This window comes from Bidens hawaiensis, unplaced genomic scaffold, assembly GCF_021521415.1.
Source record: "Bidens hawaiensis isolate Kalapana, Puna unplaced genomic scaffold, B.hawaiensis_p1.1 tig00003115_1, whole genome shotgun sequence".
Classification (NCBI taxonomy): Eukaryota; Viridiplantae; Streptophyta; class Magnoliopsida; order Asterales; family Asteraceae; genus Bidens; species Bidens hawaiensis.
Window position 1 is genome coordinate 1,487,198 of NW_027491167.1, and position 16,463 is coordinate 1,503,660.

At 35.2% G+C, this 16,463-nt stretch overlaps 2 protein-coding genes across 2 annotated transcripts; both read left to right on the forward strand.

Moving 5' to 3' along the window:
• Positions 1 to 4,470: 4,470 nt before the first annotated feature.
• LOC143622315 (transcription factor GTE9-like) lies at positions 4,471 to 9,886 on the forward strand. Its single transcript, XM_077093505.1, has 10 exons — positions 4,471 to 6,055; positions 6,155 to 6,203; positions 6,295 to 6,411; positions 8,357 to 8,427; positions 8,547 to 8,610; positions 8,700 to 8,771; positions 8,847 to 8,962; positions 9,052 to 9,118; positions 9,201 to 9,331; positions 9,414 to 9,886. Exons 1-10 carry the CDS (start codon positions 4,946 to 4,948, stop codon positions 9,708 to 9,710), a joined length of 2,094 nt encoding a protein of 697 aa, XP_076949620.1. The 5' UTR covers positions 4,471 to 4,945; the 3' UTR covers positions 9,711 to 9,886.
• A 990-nt stretch (positions 9,887 to 10,876) lies between these two features.
• Positions 10,877 to 14,071, forward strand: LOC143622316 (TLC domain-containing protein At5g14285-like). The gene is made up of 2 exons (XM_077093506.1): positions 10,877 to 12,405; positions 12,505 to 14,071. The coding sequence occupies exon 1, from the start codon at positions 10,877 to 10,879 to the stop codon at positions 11,621 to 11,623; it is 747 nt and encodes a 248-aa protein (XP_076949621.1). The 3' UTR covers positions 11,624 to 12,405; positions 12,505 to 14,071.
• The last annotated feature ends 2,392 nt before the right edge of the window (positions 14,072 to 16,463 follow it).

The window sequence follows — 16,463 nt, forward strand, 5'->3', positions numbered from 1 at the left end:
AAGGCCAAGAACAAGATTCGGAAAGAGCTAAAGGTTCAAAACAATCTCTAACCTCATTCTTATTATTTCTAAGTGGTTTGAGATCACTAGCGAACTACTTGGTATTGGTAAGCTACTAAGCTTATCATGTTCTTAACTTTCCATTTGTAAAGCTTAAGTGAATTTATACGTTAAGTAAACAATTTTTGGAAATTCAATTTTTTGAGGAAACTATAATTGGAAACAATATATGATGTTTAAAGCATGTTGGTTAACTTTAAATTTGAGTATCTAGCTAAATCAAGAATTTGAATATATCTATTCTTGATGGATTTTAACCAAAACCAAGTGGGATTTTATACAAACATGAGTTATGACCATCGCTAAACGATGAAAATTAGTTACAATTAATTTTGAAACTTGTTTGAATTAAAATCAAAAGCTTAACCCAAAAATAACGTTTTTTTTTCTTTTGTAAAGATGATGTGTTTGAAGAGTTTCCCCCCAAGGTGTTGGTGGAAAAATAATTACCAAAATGGTGTTCATTGAATAATATTTACCATAATGGTGTTATTAAAAGTATTTTTGGTTCCTTACTCCAAAACTTATTAGGTAAACCTGAGATGAGACCAAAACATGCTTTTTTTTTTAAATAATAATGTTAATTAAAATCTAAAATAAATAATTAACAATTTTTTCTTCTTCTTTGTAATTAATAATCACTCTTTAAATAAATTCTAAAATGTTGTACAAAACTAATGGTCAGCATTTTTTTGTGATTAAACTCATTTTTGTTTATAAAAAAAGAGTGTCCATACACAAAATTTTGTTAGAACTTCGTCAAGTTTGTTTTTGGGTATACCAAAAACTAATATTTTCTCATAGTATAAAATATATATTTTTAGTTTTAGGTGTCCTAAGCGTATCCATTAACTTTATAATTATATAATTATATAATTAAAAATAGTTTTACTTTAATAATGCATTTTTTTTCAATAGATTGAGATAATATACATGAAGTGTAGATCGAACTAAGGATGAGCTCGATACTGATACTGACACTGACACTGAAATTTGCAATAAATGGGTACTGATTCGGTACCGGTAATGAAGAAAAAAATTAAGTAAAAATACATGTACCATACTAAACCGTATTGTACCATTAACGAAGAAAACAGTTAAGTAAAATTCCGGTACCATACGAACCGTATCGTACCGGTACTTACCGATCTCGAAACCTCCAAAAAGTTGGTAATAAATCGATACTGGCGGTACCCAATTCGATACTTGCTCGGTATCGATACACGATACCATTACTAATCCATAGATCGAAATTAAAAACAAAAAAGTAAGTGTATATGATGGATTTTGTTTTAATAAGTACATAATAGGAGCGTTTAAAATATTAATTAAAAAAAGAAGATAGATATACTGAGTGTAATTATATTTGCATAACATTTTTGAATTTGTTTAAAGAGACATTTATTAATTAAAAAAAGAAGAAGAAGAAAATATATAATTGTTTAAGAAAATTATTTATTTTAGATTTTAATCAACATTATTATTTTCTTTTTTTTTTAAAAAAGGCATGTGTTGTCCCATCTTAGGTTTACCCAATAAATTTTGGAGTGAGAAACCAAAAATACTTTTTTTAATAACACTATTATGGTAAATATTATTCAATGAACACCATTTTAGTAATTATTTTTTTTTCATCAACACCCCTTTGAAAAAACACACTGTTTTTGAATCGGCTAATCCAAGTACTAATTTTCATTTCAAAACACAAGTGGTGATTTATATTATTTAAATAAACTGAAAGGTAGTAATCACATCAAAACAGAAGGCAAGTGGGCAACAAACTGCGTCGCTACCTCGTTTTGAATTGCAAAACTCAATCTTTTGAAAACTACATTCACTGATCTTGGAGTCATAACATTACTATATCTGACCCGTTGAACTCGGCTAAGTAACTCCACAACTTCAGGCGCGAGGAAACCAAAAGTATCAAAAACAAAAGGAATAAATACATGCTGGTTGTCAAGACACGCCTTCTAATATTTAACCAAAAATGGTGATTTAACTCAAATAAGCGAATTTTAGATTTAAGAGGTGGGAATGAAAATAAATAAATCATTGAAACTCACGTTAATTCTTATGTGTTAAAACAAGAGTAAGAGTATGGCTATAGTTAATTTACAATAAAGCCGATGAAACTAGTTTATGGGATAATTTGATGAGGTTCTGCTTGGAGAAACACAAATTAACTTTGGGTTAAACTTTTTTTTTGAACAATCAACAAAAAGAAAATCAACAAAAAGAAGACAAGAACACGTAAAAAAGGTCCAAATTACAAAGCTGATTACATAAAACATCGTAAGCTACTTGAAATAATACATAAATGCTATAGTAATTATCAAAATGTGAAATATACTTAATATTCTTTGCTTTCAAAAAGTACGTTGTATATTTTAAGGATAAGTTTTTTTTTTACTTTTAAGAGTATTTGTACTACCCACGCCCAATGCGTTGAAACCACTCCACGTCAGAAACAACCAAGTCACATCGACGATGGATACACATACCACCCGAAACATTGTGCTTAGAAATACCACTCTTCCCTAAACGCCCCCCTCTGGCTCTGTGTAGCTCTAGAAAAACACTGCTACGTTGGTGGTCATCCATGTAGTGGCGGAGGTACAGCTTGGTTACCGGGTTCGTTCGAACCCGTTCTTTTTTCGGTTTTATACATAGCCTATACTATTGAATTAACGAACGAACCCATTCTTTTTCGGCGACCGAACCCAGTAAAAAACTAAAAGAAGTTGAAATGAAAAGTATATTTGCAGAAGTGTTTTGGATTTGAAGAGGTGCCGTGAAAAAGAAGAAGAAAGACTAATGTGTGATTTGAATATGTTACCCTCCAAGAATTTATTTACGCCCTGTTCTTGAGTTGTTTTAACGGAGTAAAAGGAAAAGAAAATTAAGGATAGTTAAAAAATGGGTGTTCTTGAGTTTTTTTCAGGATGGAAAGGAAATGAGTAGGAGGAGTTAGAAGATATTAAATTAATGTATTTTTCCAATAAGTTATCCTCCCACTTTTGGGCTGATTACTAAGGATAAAAATGTTATCATTTCCTCTAATTTCCTTCCAACTCAAAAACACACCTAATTAACAAAAATTTCCTTCCACTAAAGCCTGCGAAGAGAACCAACATGTTTTTGTCCCTTTGGCTTTTGATACATTTGGCTCCTTGGCACCGGAAGCTATCCGTTTCCTAACCAGGGTCCAACGGGTTGTGCATAGCAATGTGTCGACTCCAAAGGGGCAGGGGTATGTCTTTAGCATGTTAGGGTTTGCAATTCAGAAAGGGGTGGCGGCGCAGCTTGTTGCCCGCCTACCTGCTATGTTGTTGTAATATCTATGTTTCTATATAATGAAAGAATCATTATTGTTCTTGAAAAAAAAAAATTCTCTTTCCTTTCTTATCTAAACTCTCCTTTCCAATTCTTTCTTTAGTTAAAAAACTCAAGAATAATACGTTAAGGTTAATTATGTTTTGGGTCATTTCTAGGCCCAACAACCCAACATAATAATTTTAACCATTTTTTTGAAGCTGCAATTGAAAATGTTAAGAATCGTTTTCAAAACATGGAAACACGTAGAGAACAATTATTATATCTAATATTTTTTTTATTTAAAATGAATTTGTATTTTATTAAACGTTGAGTCGTTGACAATGAAAATTTTATTATGCAAGTGTGATATGACATTCTGTTTATCCGACCCAACCCAACCCAACCCAACCGGGCCCAAAAACTTTGACGCCGACAAAAAAATTCCGAACCCATATAAAAAAATTCATGGCTCCGCCACTACATCCATGCATCAGGCGTGAACATGACACATGCCCTAGTGATCCATTAGAAATCGCTACTTCAAATACAAACAAACAAACAAAAATATATATCATCATTATAATCATAAAAATTTGTTTGATTACTTAAATAACTCGTCACTAATTACCGTATTTCAACATTTAAGGAATCAAGGATGCAACATTTTACAATAAAGTAACCAAATATATTACCTTAAAATGTAAAAAATTCCTAAATCAAACTACTACAATAACCTAAGCCAATCCATTATAAACAAAAAAGAAATAAATACTAGTTACAACTTTTAAGCTCAACTCTTTAATAACACTGAGTGGTATCCATAAAAAGACAATGTAGAAAACCGACACCGGTATGGAAAACTTGAAACACCAGAATCCAAATGTTTTTTTCCACATAAATCGGTGAATCACCATTGGGTTTTCTCACATAGTGAAACAAATTGTGAAAAAAAACGAGAAAGTCGGAAGTTGTCCGTAACTTTTTCATTTGAGAAAAACACCGTCCCGATTTAAAAAAAATGGAAAAGTCGGGGGAAATGGTTTTCCATAAGGCTAAAATCCCCAAACGAAACAAAAAAGAATTATTAATAATAATAAACGAGAGTCACTGCTTTCTCTTTCTTCAAAGAGTCTCACTTCAACTTTGCTGCTGCTTGTATACATTCATTCATTCCGTACGATCACATCCTGGTAAGTATCATCTGATTCTTCCTAGGGTTTCTACCTTCAGTCACTGCGTCAATTCCAATGGAGATCGTTCGGTTAGGGTTTTGCTATTGGTGTTGATTGGCGTTTGAATCATGCTGAGTTAACTTATCCGGCGAATTGAAGCTTGTAGATAGATCCATTTTTGCGGTAAGATCAGGCTTAAATTCGCGATCTATGAATAAGTGAAGTTAATAATTTAACCTAATTGAAGTGTGTAACGCCCTAATTTGGGTTAGAGAGTGCATGTGGTGTTTAACTTATTAATGATTATAGAGGGATATGAGGATAGTTAGTTATCGATTCTTTAGGCGAGATTGATGTCTTGTTGAAAATATTTTGGTAGTGTAATTGGGAGAGTGATGGCGAAAAAGGATCGGTTTCCTGATGCGTGTTCCGGTGGAGTTCTTCCTAATGAAGAATCCGGATGTTCTGGACATGATGGTAATGAGAATTCAAGTGGCCCTAGAAAGAAATGGATTAAGTTGAGCTCTCAAGATGGTTTTGGTGTGCCTATACGAAGCGTTCCTTTGCCGCCGCTGCCGTCTTCTGAGAAACAGAAGTGGTTACTTCGGTTGCGTTCTGAACTTGATCAGGTTAGGACGTTTCAGAAGAGGGTTGATGTGGACAGGGCTAATGTTACAGTGTCATCATCCAGTAATGTTATTAGCAGTAAGGTAGAAGGAAACCAAACGAACGTGAGGAAATCGGTTGATCCACAAGCTCAGAAAGCAAGTAGCTTGAGTCGAGGTGCTAATTTAGCGGTACCTGAGACTTTCAGTCTGCTTTTAAGGAAACAGTGTGAGGGCTTGTTAAAGAAGTTGATGACACATCAGCATGGTTGGGTGTTCAATAAGCCTGTTGATGTTGTTGCATTGAAGATTCCAGATTACTTTAATGTTATTAAGAAACCGATGGATTTAGGGACAATAAAGGAAAAACTTGGATCAGGAAGTTATTCAAGTCCATTTCAGTTTCTTGCTGATGTCAGGCTAACGTTTTCCAATGCCATGACGTATAATCCTCCAGGAAATGATGTGCATATAATGGCGGATGTTCTTAGTAAGTTTTTTGAGCTAAGATGGAAGACTATTGAGAAGAAGCTACCATCAAATGGTTCTCAACAGCAGGCGGTTAATGAGGAGATTAATTTAGTTAAGCCAATGCCTTCCTCAAAGAAGAGAAAAATTACCTCAATTCAACCAAACCCAGAGCCAGTTAAGCCAGTGATGAGTGATGATGAAAAACATAAACTAAGTAGGGAGCTGGAAGCTCATTTGGGAGATTTACCAGATAATATCATCAATTTTTTGAGGCAACATGGTTCAAACAAGAATGATGCTGGAGAGGATGAGATTGAGGTTGATATTGACAATCTTAATAACGAGACCGTTTTTGAATTACGTAAGCTGTTGGATGACCATATCCGTGAGAAGCAAAATCAGGCCAAGGCAGAACCTTGCGTTATTGAGGTATTTATGTTTTTCAACCATTCATTCACAATAGAAGATTGTGGCCTATGTCATGACTCATGATATACTGAAACGAGCATATTTCTGTTTTGAATGCAGCTTCTTAATGAATCAGGGCTTAGCAACTCAACTATGCAACTGTACAAAGGTATCCTGTTGATGTATATTTGATAACCGTGAGTTAGTACTTAGTAGTAGGTTTCCATGCTTATATTGTTACGTGTTTCAACATATTACAGGGAATGATCTTGCGGATGAGGATGCGGATCTTGCTGGGAATGAGCCTCCTGTTTCAAGTCACACTCCAATTGAATTGGATAAAGTAACAAACATAAATAACACCAAAGAAGCACATGGTAATTAGGTTATGTATTTCTGTTATCATGATTTGTATTAAACTGTTCTTAGAAATATACCGATGGTTGTGATAGGTTCTTGATTTACTAGTTTGAGCTTCTAGATGCTTTACCATAAAAGAATAATACCATTTTAATCCCCAATAGTGTTGCCTACTTTCCATTGAGTACTTGAGTTTCTATTGGCTGAATTGGTAACATTTGAAAACTAAGCTATCAAGATTTAAACAATGAACTTTAGCGTTTAAATGGTCTCCATTGAACTTCCCCATAGGGTATAATCATGAATGAGAATTGATAAATATCTGGTTTTTATTCATTAGTTGGGAATGCTAGTTTGTTAGGATCATTGATTGTTTACATGGCCATCCTTGTTTTCACAATACTATTTCCTACACGTATGAAATTTGTCAATCATATTTAAACTTTAAAGGACAACTAACGGTTCTTTTATTAGACACAAACTATTTTAGCTTTGAACTTTTGGTCTAACAGGAATATAATTAACATAGTAACTGTTTTGGTGCTAAAATTTTCTAATCATTGTAAAGAAGTAGAGATGGTAGCTTTTTTAAAACCATCTAGCAGAACAAGTGAAGATGATTGAAAAGGATAAGAGAAGTGTAAGCTAGAGAAAAAATAGAAATAGTTATTAATATTTTTAGCTATGCAGTTAAATCGGTCAATATATCGGTGATATATCACCGATATATCGGTTATCAGTCATAGGTTAACATATCGGTCCATAATATCAGTCTTAATATCGTTTCTGAGAATATCGATGATTTTTACCGATACACTATATTGAGTCATAAATATCGATGATCTGATGCTGGTGTTGCATTTTCTGCCGGAAATAAGTAGGAAGAGGAAAGCGGCCGCGCTATGTTTGTAAATGTGTTTTAGCCTTTTAGGGTTTAAATTACTTTAGGTTTTTTAACATTTAACCCTTGATCTTTCACTAATTTATATTTAGTCCCTAAAACTTGTAAATTTTTACACAAAAAGTTTAAAATAAGTTTGGGTGTAACATTTAAGTAGTTAACCCCCTCTATCTTTACTAGTTTACATTTGGTCCTTAAACTTATTAATCTGTGCATAAAAAGTTTAAAATTGACAATATATATATAATACCTCACCGCGATAACCGATATCTCAAGTATCGGTCCTTGACCGATATCCGATTTTTTACCGCATTAACTGCATAGATTTTAGCTAAAGTTCATATAATTTGAAGTGATGCATAGTTTTAGTTTGATACATAGTTATTAAAAGCCCTCGTTTCTTGCGCCTAGGCCCATTTTTTAGGCGAGGCTCAATAAATGCGCTTCTAGTTCCTAGGCGAGCGCTTCAACATTGTTTATGCCAAGAACATGAGAAGATAAAAGCCGAGCAAAAGAAACTCAAGGAGTGCTATTAAAACTTAGATATAAGAGAGATCAAAGGCATTATATTGATACATTCTGTTTTTTAAGTTCTGGAATTAGATTTGAATCTTGACTATTTTAGAACTTTTGGTACTAATTAGATGATATTAAATGTTATATAATAGCTTTTGTTTATTTTATTTGAAGAATAGTATTATTTTTCATATACATAATATATTTTTATTTTTTATTCAAGTGCACTTTTTTTTTCTTCAGGCCCTCGTTTTTTTGCGCCTAGGCCCTAGGCAAGGCCTATTCGCCTTGAGTGCACCTAGCGCATCTGATAACTATGGTTTGATATGTTAGATAGTTAAAGTTTCACAGTATAAAGGATACCATATCTTCTAACTTATTAGAGCATAACCTATTTATCGCTCTACCATCCTATTTAATTGCTAGTCAAACTCAAAAGTCTATATGTTTTACCTGATGGTTTTGTTATAATAGGTCTTGTATAAATATGGCATTTTAGATTGCCTTATATTGTTTGATAGTTGTTTTTATATGGTTGCTTTCAGATTCTGATTCTAGTTCTTCTGAAAATGAGCTAAAAGATGTTAAAGCTTCTAGTTCGTTTAGTGGAGCAAAGGTATCACCTGAATTTCTAAGTTTATTATGTGTATATGATATTTTGTGCGAGACAGCAGACACCATTATGTAACCTTTGCCAAGTGAAATCTCTTGTGTACCTAATATCCATATATATAGGAAACCGCTGTGGCTGGAGCAGATATAGGCCAGAAGACAGGCATGACCTATCCAGATGAAAATAGTGAGTTTTTGTTTATATAATAAACATCGAGAAACAAAATTTTTTTCCACAAGTTTTACTTATGGCTGCTTGATACACATGATATTTAGTCACAGTTAGCGCATCAGATCATGCTGAGCAAAAGCCAAACTCCAATGAATCAGATAGCCAGAAAGATGATGGTAAGCATGCACACACGAACCATTCTTTACTGTTTGTAGGTCTTCTGTTATCATCATTTATTTCTCAAAATGCAGGGGAGAGTGCTCCAAGTGAAAGGCCGGTTTCACCTGATAAACTCTACAGGGCTGCTCTCTTAAAAGGTCGATTTGCTGATACAATTTTAAAAGCTCGTGAAAAAACATTCAATCAGGTTGGTAACAAAATCAGTTACTATATATCCTGCAGTATACCTACCAGCTTTCTCAGATTATATAGTATTGGTGTTATTTTATTTTTCAGGATGAAAAAGCTGACCCTGAGAAATTGCGTCGTGAGAAAGAACAACTTGAAAATCAAAAAAGAAAAGGTTAGAAAGAGCTTGAAATTATTGATACATTACAAAGGTTTGAGGCTGTGAAGGTGAATTAAAATACTTTTATATTGACTAGAAAAAGCTAGGCTACAAGCAGAAGCCAAAGCGGCAGAAAATGCTAGAAGGAGAGTTGAGGCGGAAGCTGCTGCAGAGGCAAAACGAAAAAGAGACCTTGAACGTGAAGCAGCTCGACAGGCGTTGTTAAAGGTATCTTAATCTTCTTATAATTATTGGAATTAGTAATAAATATTATTATGAAAATGGATTATATGATTTTGGGTTAATATAGATCGAAAAGACGGTTGAGATTGATGAGGCATCTCGGTTCCTGAAAGACTTAGAAATGCTAAGAACTGCAGACCCTGAACAACTTCTGCCAAGTTGCTTAGATGAGATAAGTCCTGAACATGAGTCGCTTGATAGGTTAGGTAGTTTCAAGTTTGGGTCTAGCAATCCGTTGGAACAATTGGGGTTGTACATGAAAAGGGATGAACATGAAGACGAAGATGAAGAAGAAATGGGGTTAGAGGCTGCTAATGGGAATGGGGTGGTAACAAATGATGTGGAGGAAGGTGAAATCAAATGAGTGGTGGTGTAATATTATAAGTTATATGGTGGTTAGAAAGAAGTTTTGGCATGATGTTTGTTGTTTACATGATGTGATGGGTGTTAAATTAAGCAAATGTTGAAATGGTTGGTATTAAAGCATGACTTCAACTATCATATGCCTTTCTTTGCTACGAGCCTACGATTAGAAACTCTTGTTTCTAGTTTTTTTTAGTAATAACAAAGAGATTAAACATTATTTTCTGATGTTCGTTGGTAATAAAACTAATTCATAATTTTGAAACAAAAATCTGGATTTTAGTAATCAAAAGCAGTTATTTAGCTGTTGACAAATCAAAAGCGAGTGGTGTAGATTATTATTGAAGAATAATGAAATATTCCGGTTTTTCTTTAAAAGATATCATGTGGGTCATCACGAGGCCTTTAGTTTGGACTTTAGTGGGTTTTTTTCTTAGGGTGGTTTTGAGTTTGAATCTTTAAAACGTTAAATTAATAATGAACGATTAAAACTCTATCCAAGGACTTAAACTCAGATATCAGTGGGTTAACAACTTACCACAAGGTCAAAACGCCCTTAAAAAGAGAAACGAAATGGTATGAAATTAGTAAAACCGGTAAGAAGGTAATATTTGGTTGAGAAGTATTTCAATAAAAGTTAATTGTCATATTTGAAGACTACTTTTAGATCAAATCACTACAAAAGAGGTGCGTATGTTAGAAGCATAAAAGTGGGGGGTGGGGTGGATAAGAGGTGTGTTTTGTGCGGTGTAGCGTCGGAACCATCTATGCACTTGATGGTTTGGTGTATGGTGGTGGCGTGTTGGATTTGGTCTATTATTCTTGAATGGGTCAAGAGGAATAAAATGGAATGTTTAAGTGATTCAATCGATTCACATGTTGGATGATTCGGTTAACAAAGAAAAAATGAAACGGTATTTATTCTTGTTTATTCTGGGGTGGGTGTGGTCCTTGTAAAATAATAAAGTAAAACCGGTAAAAGATGGCTGAGTTAAATAAAATAAAATAAAATAAAATAAAATGAATAATTGTGGTAGGGATGGCGGTTGGCATTTCGAGAAGCTGCCACTTGGTTTTGCTTCTTCTTCTTCTTCTTCTTCGTCTCGAAAAGTAGGTTTCCGTCTGTATCTATTTTCATCAATTATCAATCTGGGTGGGTTTCAACAAATGGAATCAGTCATCCCAATTTCATCATATCTCCCAGTGTTCTTGTCCATGTTCTTCACCATCTACTTATCCGCCCACTTACTCATCTTCCGCCACTGGACCACCACTCTCCGCCCAGTCGCCGCCAGCTGTCTCATCTCACTCGCACACGGCACCCCTGCAGTCCTCTTAGCCACCCAATCCATCACATCACACACCTACACCTTCGCCTCACCCAACACCACTTTCCAAAACACCGTATTGGAATACAGCATTGCCTACTTCACAACAGACCTCTTCCACTACCTCGTATTCAACCCGACTGACGTCCTCTTCATCGCCCACCATTTAGCCACTCTATTCGTCTTTCTCACATGCCGATACCTCGTCGCCCACGGAGCCTATGGCATTTTGGTTCTGCTGATACTCGCAGAGGTCACCAGCTTCTTTCAGAACGTCTGGACGCTGGCCGCCGTCCTCAAACCCGAGTCGAAACTCGCAGCCCAGGTGTTCGATGTTTTGTCTCCTCCTTTTTACGCGTTGTATTCGGTTGTTAGAGGGGTGTTGGGGCCTATCTTTGTTTACAAAATGGTTGTGTTTTATTTTAGTGGCGCTGGGGATAGTGTTATCCCTAGGTGGGTTTGGGTTTCGTGGATTTGCGTTGTGGTGGCCGCTATTTTAGTTAGTATACTTTGGATTTGCAACCGGTGGATCGAGTTGTATAGAGAAAAGGTAGTTAGAGTTGAGAAGGAGAAGAAAATTAGATAGGAAAGTTTAGTGAAATACTTGAGAGTTGGAGTATATTCCTTGTGAATCATCCGTTTATCTCAAAGAAAATCATGTACCGGTGGTAGAGTTTTAAATAGTACAATAAAATGTTGCGGGTAGTGCTATAAATCTTGTTGTTTTGACTTAGTTTTTGTATTTTGTTTCATAAATACTGCAATCACAGGCAATACTATTCTTGCCACCGCTTGTACTTTTATACGATTGATGATTGTGATGATAAATAATAATCTGACCCAATATTCTTCTGTTTGTTTACTCATGCTGTCATTTAAGTATTTAGCTTCAAAGCAAAAGTTTGTTTGTCTGATGCAGATGACGTTACCATCTGACAAGCTTTTTTTAGTTAAATTTTTGCAATTTCAGAAGTTTGTATATATTTAGAACTGTTCTTAGCAATTTGCATATCTGGGATTTTGATGATTCAATCATTTTAATTATGTTTCATGCATTCTTGGTCATGGTTTTCCTTTATGCTAAATAACGTTTCATGCTTTATTTCAAACTTTTATTTCTGGTAGAAATAGGATTGGCAAGAAAGTTCTCTTGCATTTAACAAATGCATATATATGTTGATATACGCTTCAACATTTGTGCTTCGAACCGTGATTTTTCTAGTCTAGAAATAGTGGAAAGCTTCAATTATGGCAGTGGCATGTCACCGTTTTTGCATTTCTTCCATTCTGGAATTACAGACAGCTTCACATGATTATTTTGAGTAGCAGCTTATGGTTAGGACTGGCCTAAAAAACACTAAAATGCAGGTATTATGTTTCTGCTTCCTCTCTTCTATCCCAGCTTCACTCTACATGTATCTACTCTAGAAATGTATATATTTTCTGAAGCGGAACTATTTTTTACAGATATGCAGACACGACGAAGGTAAATGACGTGAAGGGCACTTTTGCAAGTAAGTTTCTTGACTCATTCTGTGTCCTTGGCAATCTTTTAATGTGCTACCCTAAGATAGTTTATAACGGATCTTCCCTATTCAAAGTTGGTTATAATACCATCAAACTGTTTCCTGTTGTTTGAAATACCATGGCCGCCTTTAACTTCTTTTGAATACTTGAATTTTTACAAGAAAATTGCATATATTGGCTGCAACAATGATCTGCGTTAATCCTCCAATAGGTGCTATGATCATCAAAGCAATTCCTAATATCATACACACCTGGAATTCACACACACACACAATATTATAAATTGTTAGCCACATGATGCAAGGTAACTAAACCATCAAGAACACAAGATAGTATAAAAACCATAAATCTCTTGATAAACCCATCACTTTTTGGGAGGAGCTGGTCCGGGCCTTCACCAGAAACTTTGGCACAACCGAGTTTCAAAACCCAGATGAGCATCTGTGCAGCATCAGACAAGCCGGTTCGGTCCAAGAATATAGGCAAGAATTTGCAAAAAGGTCATCTAGAGTTTCAGATTGTCCCGAGCATTGCTTGTTGAGAATTTTCTTAATTTGTCTTAAGGAAGAATTGAAGGCTGATGTACGGATTCACAAACCTCGCACCGTCTATACTATGAGTTTAGCATTAGAATTCGAGTCAAAATTGGCCCAAAACCAGAAGGGACTGCATTCACAAGTTGCACCCACCGCCAAAACAGCCCCTCTAGCCACCGCAACAGCCCCAGTTTCCTACATTCGCATTTCAGAAACCAAGAAGCAGGATAGGCATGCTAAAGGAGAGTGTTACCGGTGCGGTGAAAAGTTTGGCCCGGGGCATAGGTGTAAAACTAGTTCATTACAATTGTTGGAGGCGGGTGATCAGGGTGTTCAAGGCCATGTAAAGGGTGCAGAAGATGCTTGAGAGCAAGCTAAGATCAGCTTACATGCCATCATGCACATGCCGAATCATCCAACCTTGATAGTTTCTGGCTCAATCAACTCATTCAAGGTATCGGTTCTAGTTGACTGTGGCTCAACCCATAATTTTATCACCAACACCTTGGTTACTAAGGTTGGATTATCAACCCTCGAGGTCATTCCATTTGGAGTAAGGATTGGAAATGGAGACATAATTCGCTGCAATCAGATTTGCAAAGATGTCCTACTGCACCTCAGTAACCTCCAAAATAACTCAAGGCTTCTACCCTTTTTCGTTGAGAGGGGCTGATGTGGTCCTTGGTATACAATGGTTGGCCACCTTGAACACGGTGCAGGCAAACTAGAGTAAATTGTTCCTGAGGTTCACTGTTGCAGGCCAAGATTATGAATTGCAGGGAGTGACACCTGGTGATCAGAATTCTGCAGCATTCCACCACCTTACCATAGAGCCATTCGAGGAAGAATTAACAGAAGGAGTGGGACAACAGCTTAGTAGCCGACTTGAGGACAAGTCGCTTCTCCAGGCGGGTAGTAGTGATACAATCCCAGCTTCCAAGCAGCTTCACATTATTTTTGGATCTGGATTTGACCCGTATATTGAATATGGGGATGTAAAGGGTGAGTGGTATTGAAAGGTTGGAGGGATCTGGATGGTTTGAGGGTAGTAAGCGCGTCATTAAAGACAGTAATTGCTTCATCAAAGTTTACTCTTAAATACTTTGTTCTTGTTTTTAGTTTCCATGTCTTGTTAATTTGAATATTGATACTTTGTATTTTGGAGACTTGCCCTCTCGAATCGGGCCACTATCTACCTATTTATCTTTTTGTTCCATCCGATTTTTCAAGTTCTAATCAGATGATATACATCAGGTTCGGTTTATTAAGCCAATTAACTGGATCACATATTTACCCAAACCCGAACCCGAGGAGCCACCATGATCCGAACCACGAGTCTTGATTTTCTAGCATGCAACCACGTTTATTTGTCATTTGTTATTATATTATCTCTTTTATTTAATTTCATATTTTCTTTCAAGTAATGCAGTAGTGGACTAGTGGTCAAGGTAGTTTCCTATATTTTAGGGGTAGTTATTTTAATTTCTATGTAAATGTTTGATGAAAATGAAACAGGCAGATGTTTATGGTTTAAAAGTTTTTCTTGGTTAATTTTATCTCAATGGATTTTCAGTAAAATTGATTGTCTATGCTAGCTCGATTTTGGCATCTCGAGTGGTGTTCTTAGACACGATTTCTTATCCGGAGTGGTGTGTCTGTATCTTCGGTTAAAAATCGCAGCCCGACTGTTTGTTTTGGTGGTGAATCTGTATCCGAAACGAGCCGTTGATCTATCTGTTATATATTCAATTTTAATTCCTACCCGTTACCGGTGATTTTGCTATCACAGATACTCTTCCATCTTCACGTGCTATATATACTAGCACGTGACGCTAACTATTATTGCTTTTTGTAATTGTATTCAAAGCATTAATGATTTATAAAAAAATTGGCAAAAGAGTTTAAAGATGCTTGCGGATCAGCCCAACCCTATCCGTACCATAAAGACTTGCTTCGACCCATTAATCGTTTCCGTTACTCATATTGCTCATTTAGAGTTTTGGCACGTCTATACATTTTCGAAGTAGTCCACTCAACATAGAGATTCCTGGTGATAAAGAGAAGCACAAAGCTGGGGTTGTAATTCAATTTTTTGATCATTTCAAATTCCGGCGTTGCATACTCTGCGAAACGAACATAAGAAACTTTAGATTGTTGTTTTAATTACATTAAATCTGTTGCTTAAGAATAGAGATAGCTTTTGAATATGATAACCTCCAATAACATGAATGACAACAAACAAATTAGCCATGATAATGAATGACAAAAACAATATATTATTGTAATTTATCCAGGATATATTTTTTTGAGTACCTGAAGGACATGCCTGGTGCAGCTAAAGAGAGTCCAGGTATGGAACTGAAACTGTTGAGACAGGAGAGTACCGAATTGACTGAAGCAAAGATCAGGTTGAAATATGTGACTTTTATGCCTTTACAGTTATTGTTGCAAACCGTTTTTATGCCCGATATCAGTATAGAAGCATAGTTTACACAAAATAAAGCCACGTGATATTCAATTTATAATCGCATCTCTGTTTTATTTTATTATTAAATATATAATATCAAAGTAGGAGTTGCGTAGAGTTTGAAATTTTACATATATCAATTTGTGGCTGCATATCTACCAACATCTTTTTACCTTGTTTTTGTTTTACAAAATTTTCATCTCTTTTTAACATTATCTACCTGTTCGTTTCAAGGATTTGTAAGGAATTCTAAGGAATGAGATTTTAAATTCCATGAATTGATATGTTCGTTTCATTAAATGAAAGAATGGGAATGGAAACTAAATCCCATCAAATCTCACATTTCATGGGATTTTAAAATCCCACCTATTTGAAACATTTGTTAAGGATTTTCTTATTAACACTAAAAACCCCTCCAAAATAAATTCAAAAATATTAATAAAAAAATCATAGCTTAAAATATAAATCAAAAACGAAAAATGTAAAAAAACTAAAACGTTTCCGCCTTTGTTCTCGTTCTTAAAAAAAAAACCCAACAATGAATAAGATTCCAATTCCAATACATATTAACCAACCAAACACATGATAGGGATTCTCACACATTCCATTTCAATTCCAATTCCAAATCCTTTAAAAAAAGTCTGTGAAGCGAACGCGCCCTAAAAGGTCCGTATTTTTTATCTTGTCACTTGAAATGGAATCTATTTGTGAGAATGGGAGAATAGTCATCGACCTCGTTTATGGAGGGCCATGTCAGTTATATAATTGAGTGTTTATTATGTTTCTTTCATCTTAGAGACTTATTGCACTTTTGTCTCTATTTTAGGCTTTTGAATTTTACATAAAAGGTTGTTAAGATCCTGATTAGAGATTAGCTTGCCTTACAAAATATCTAC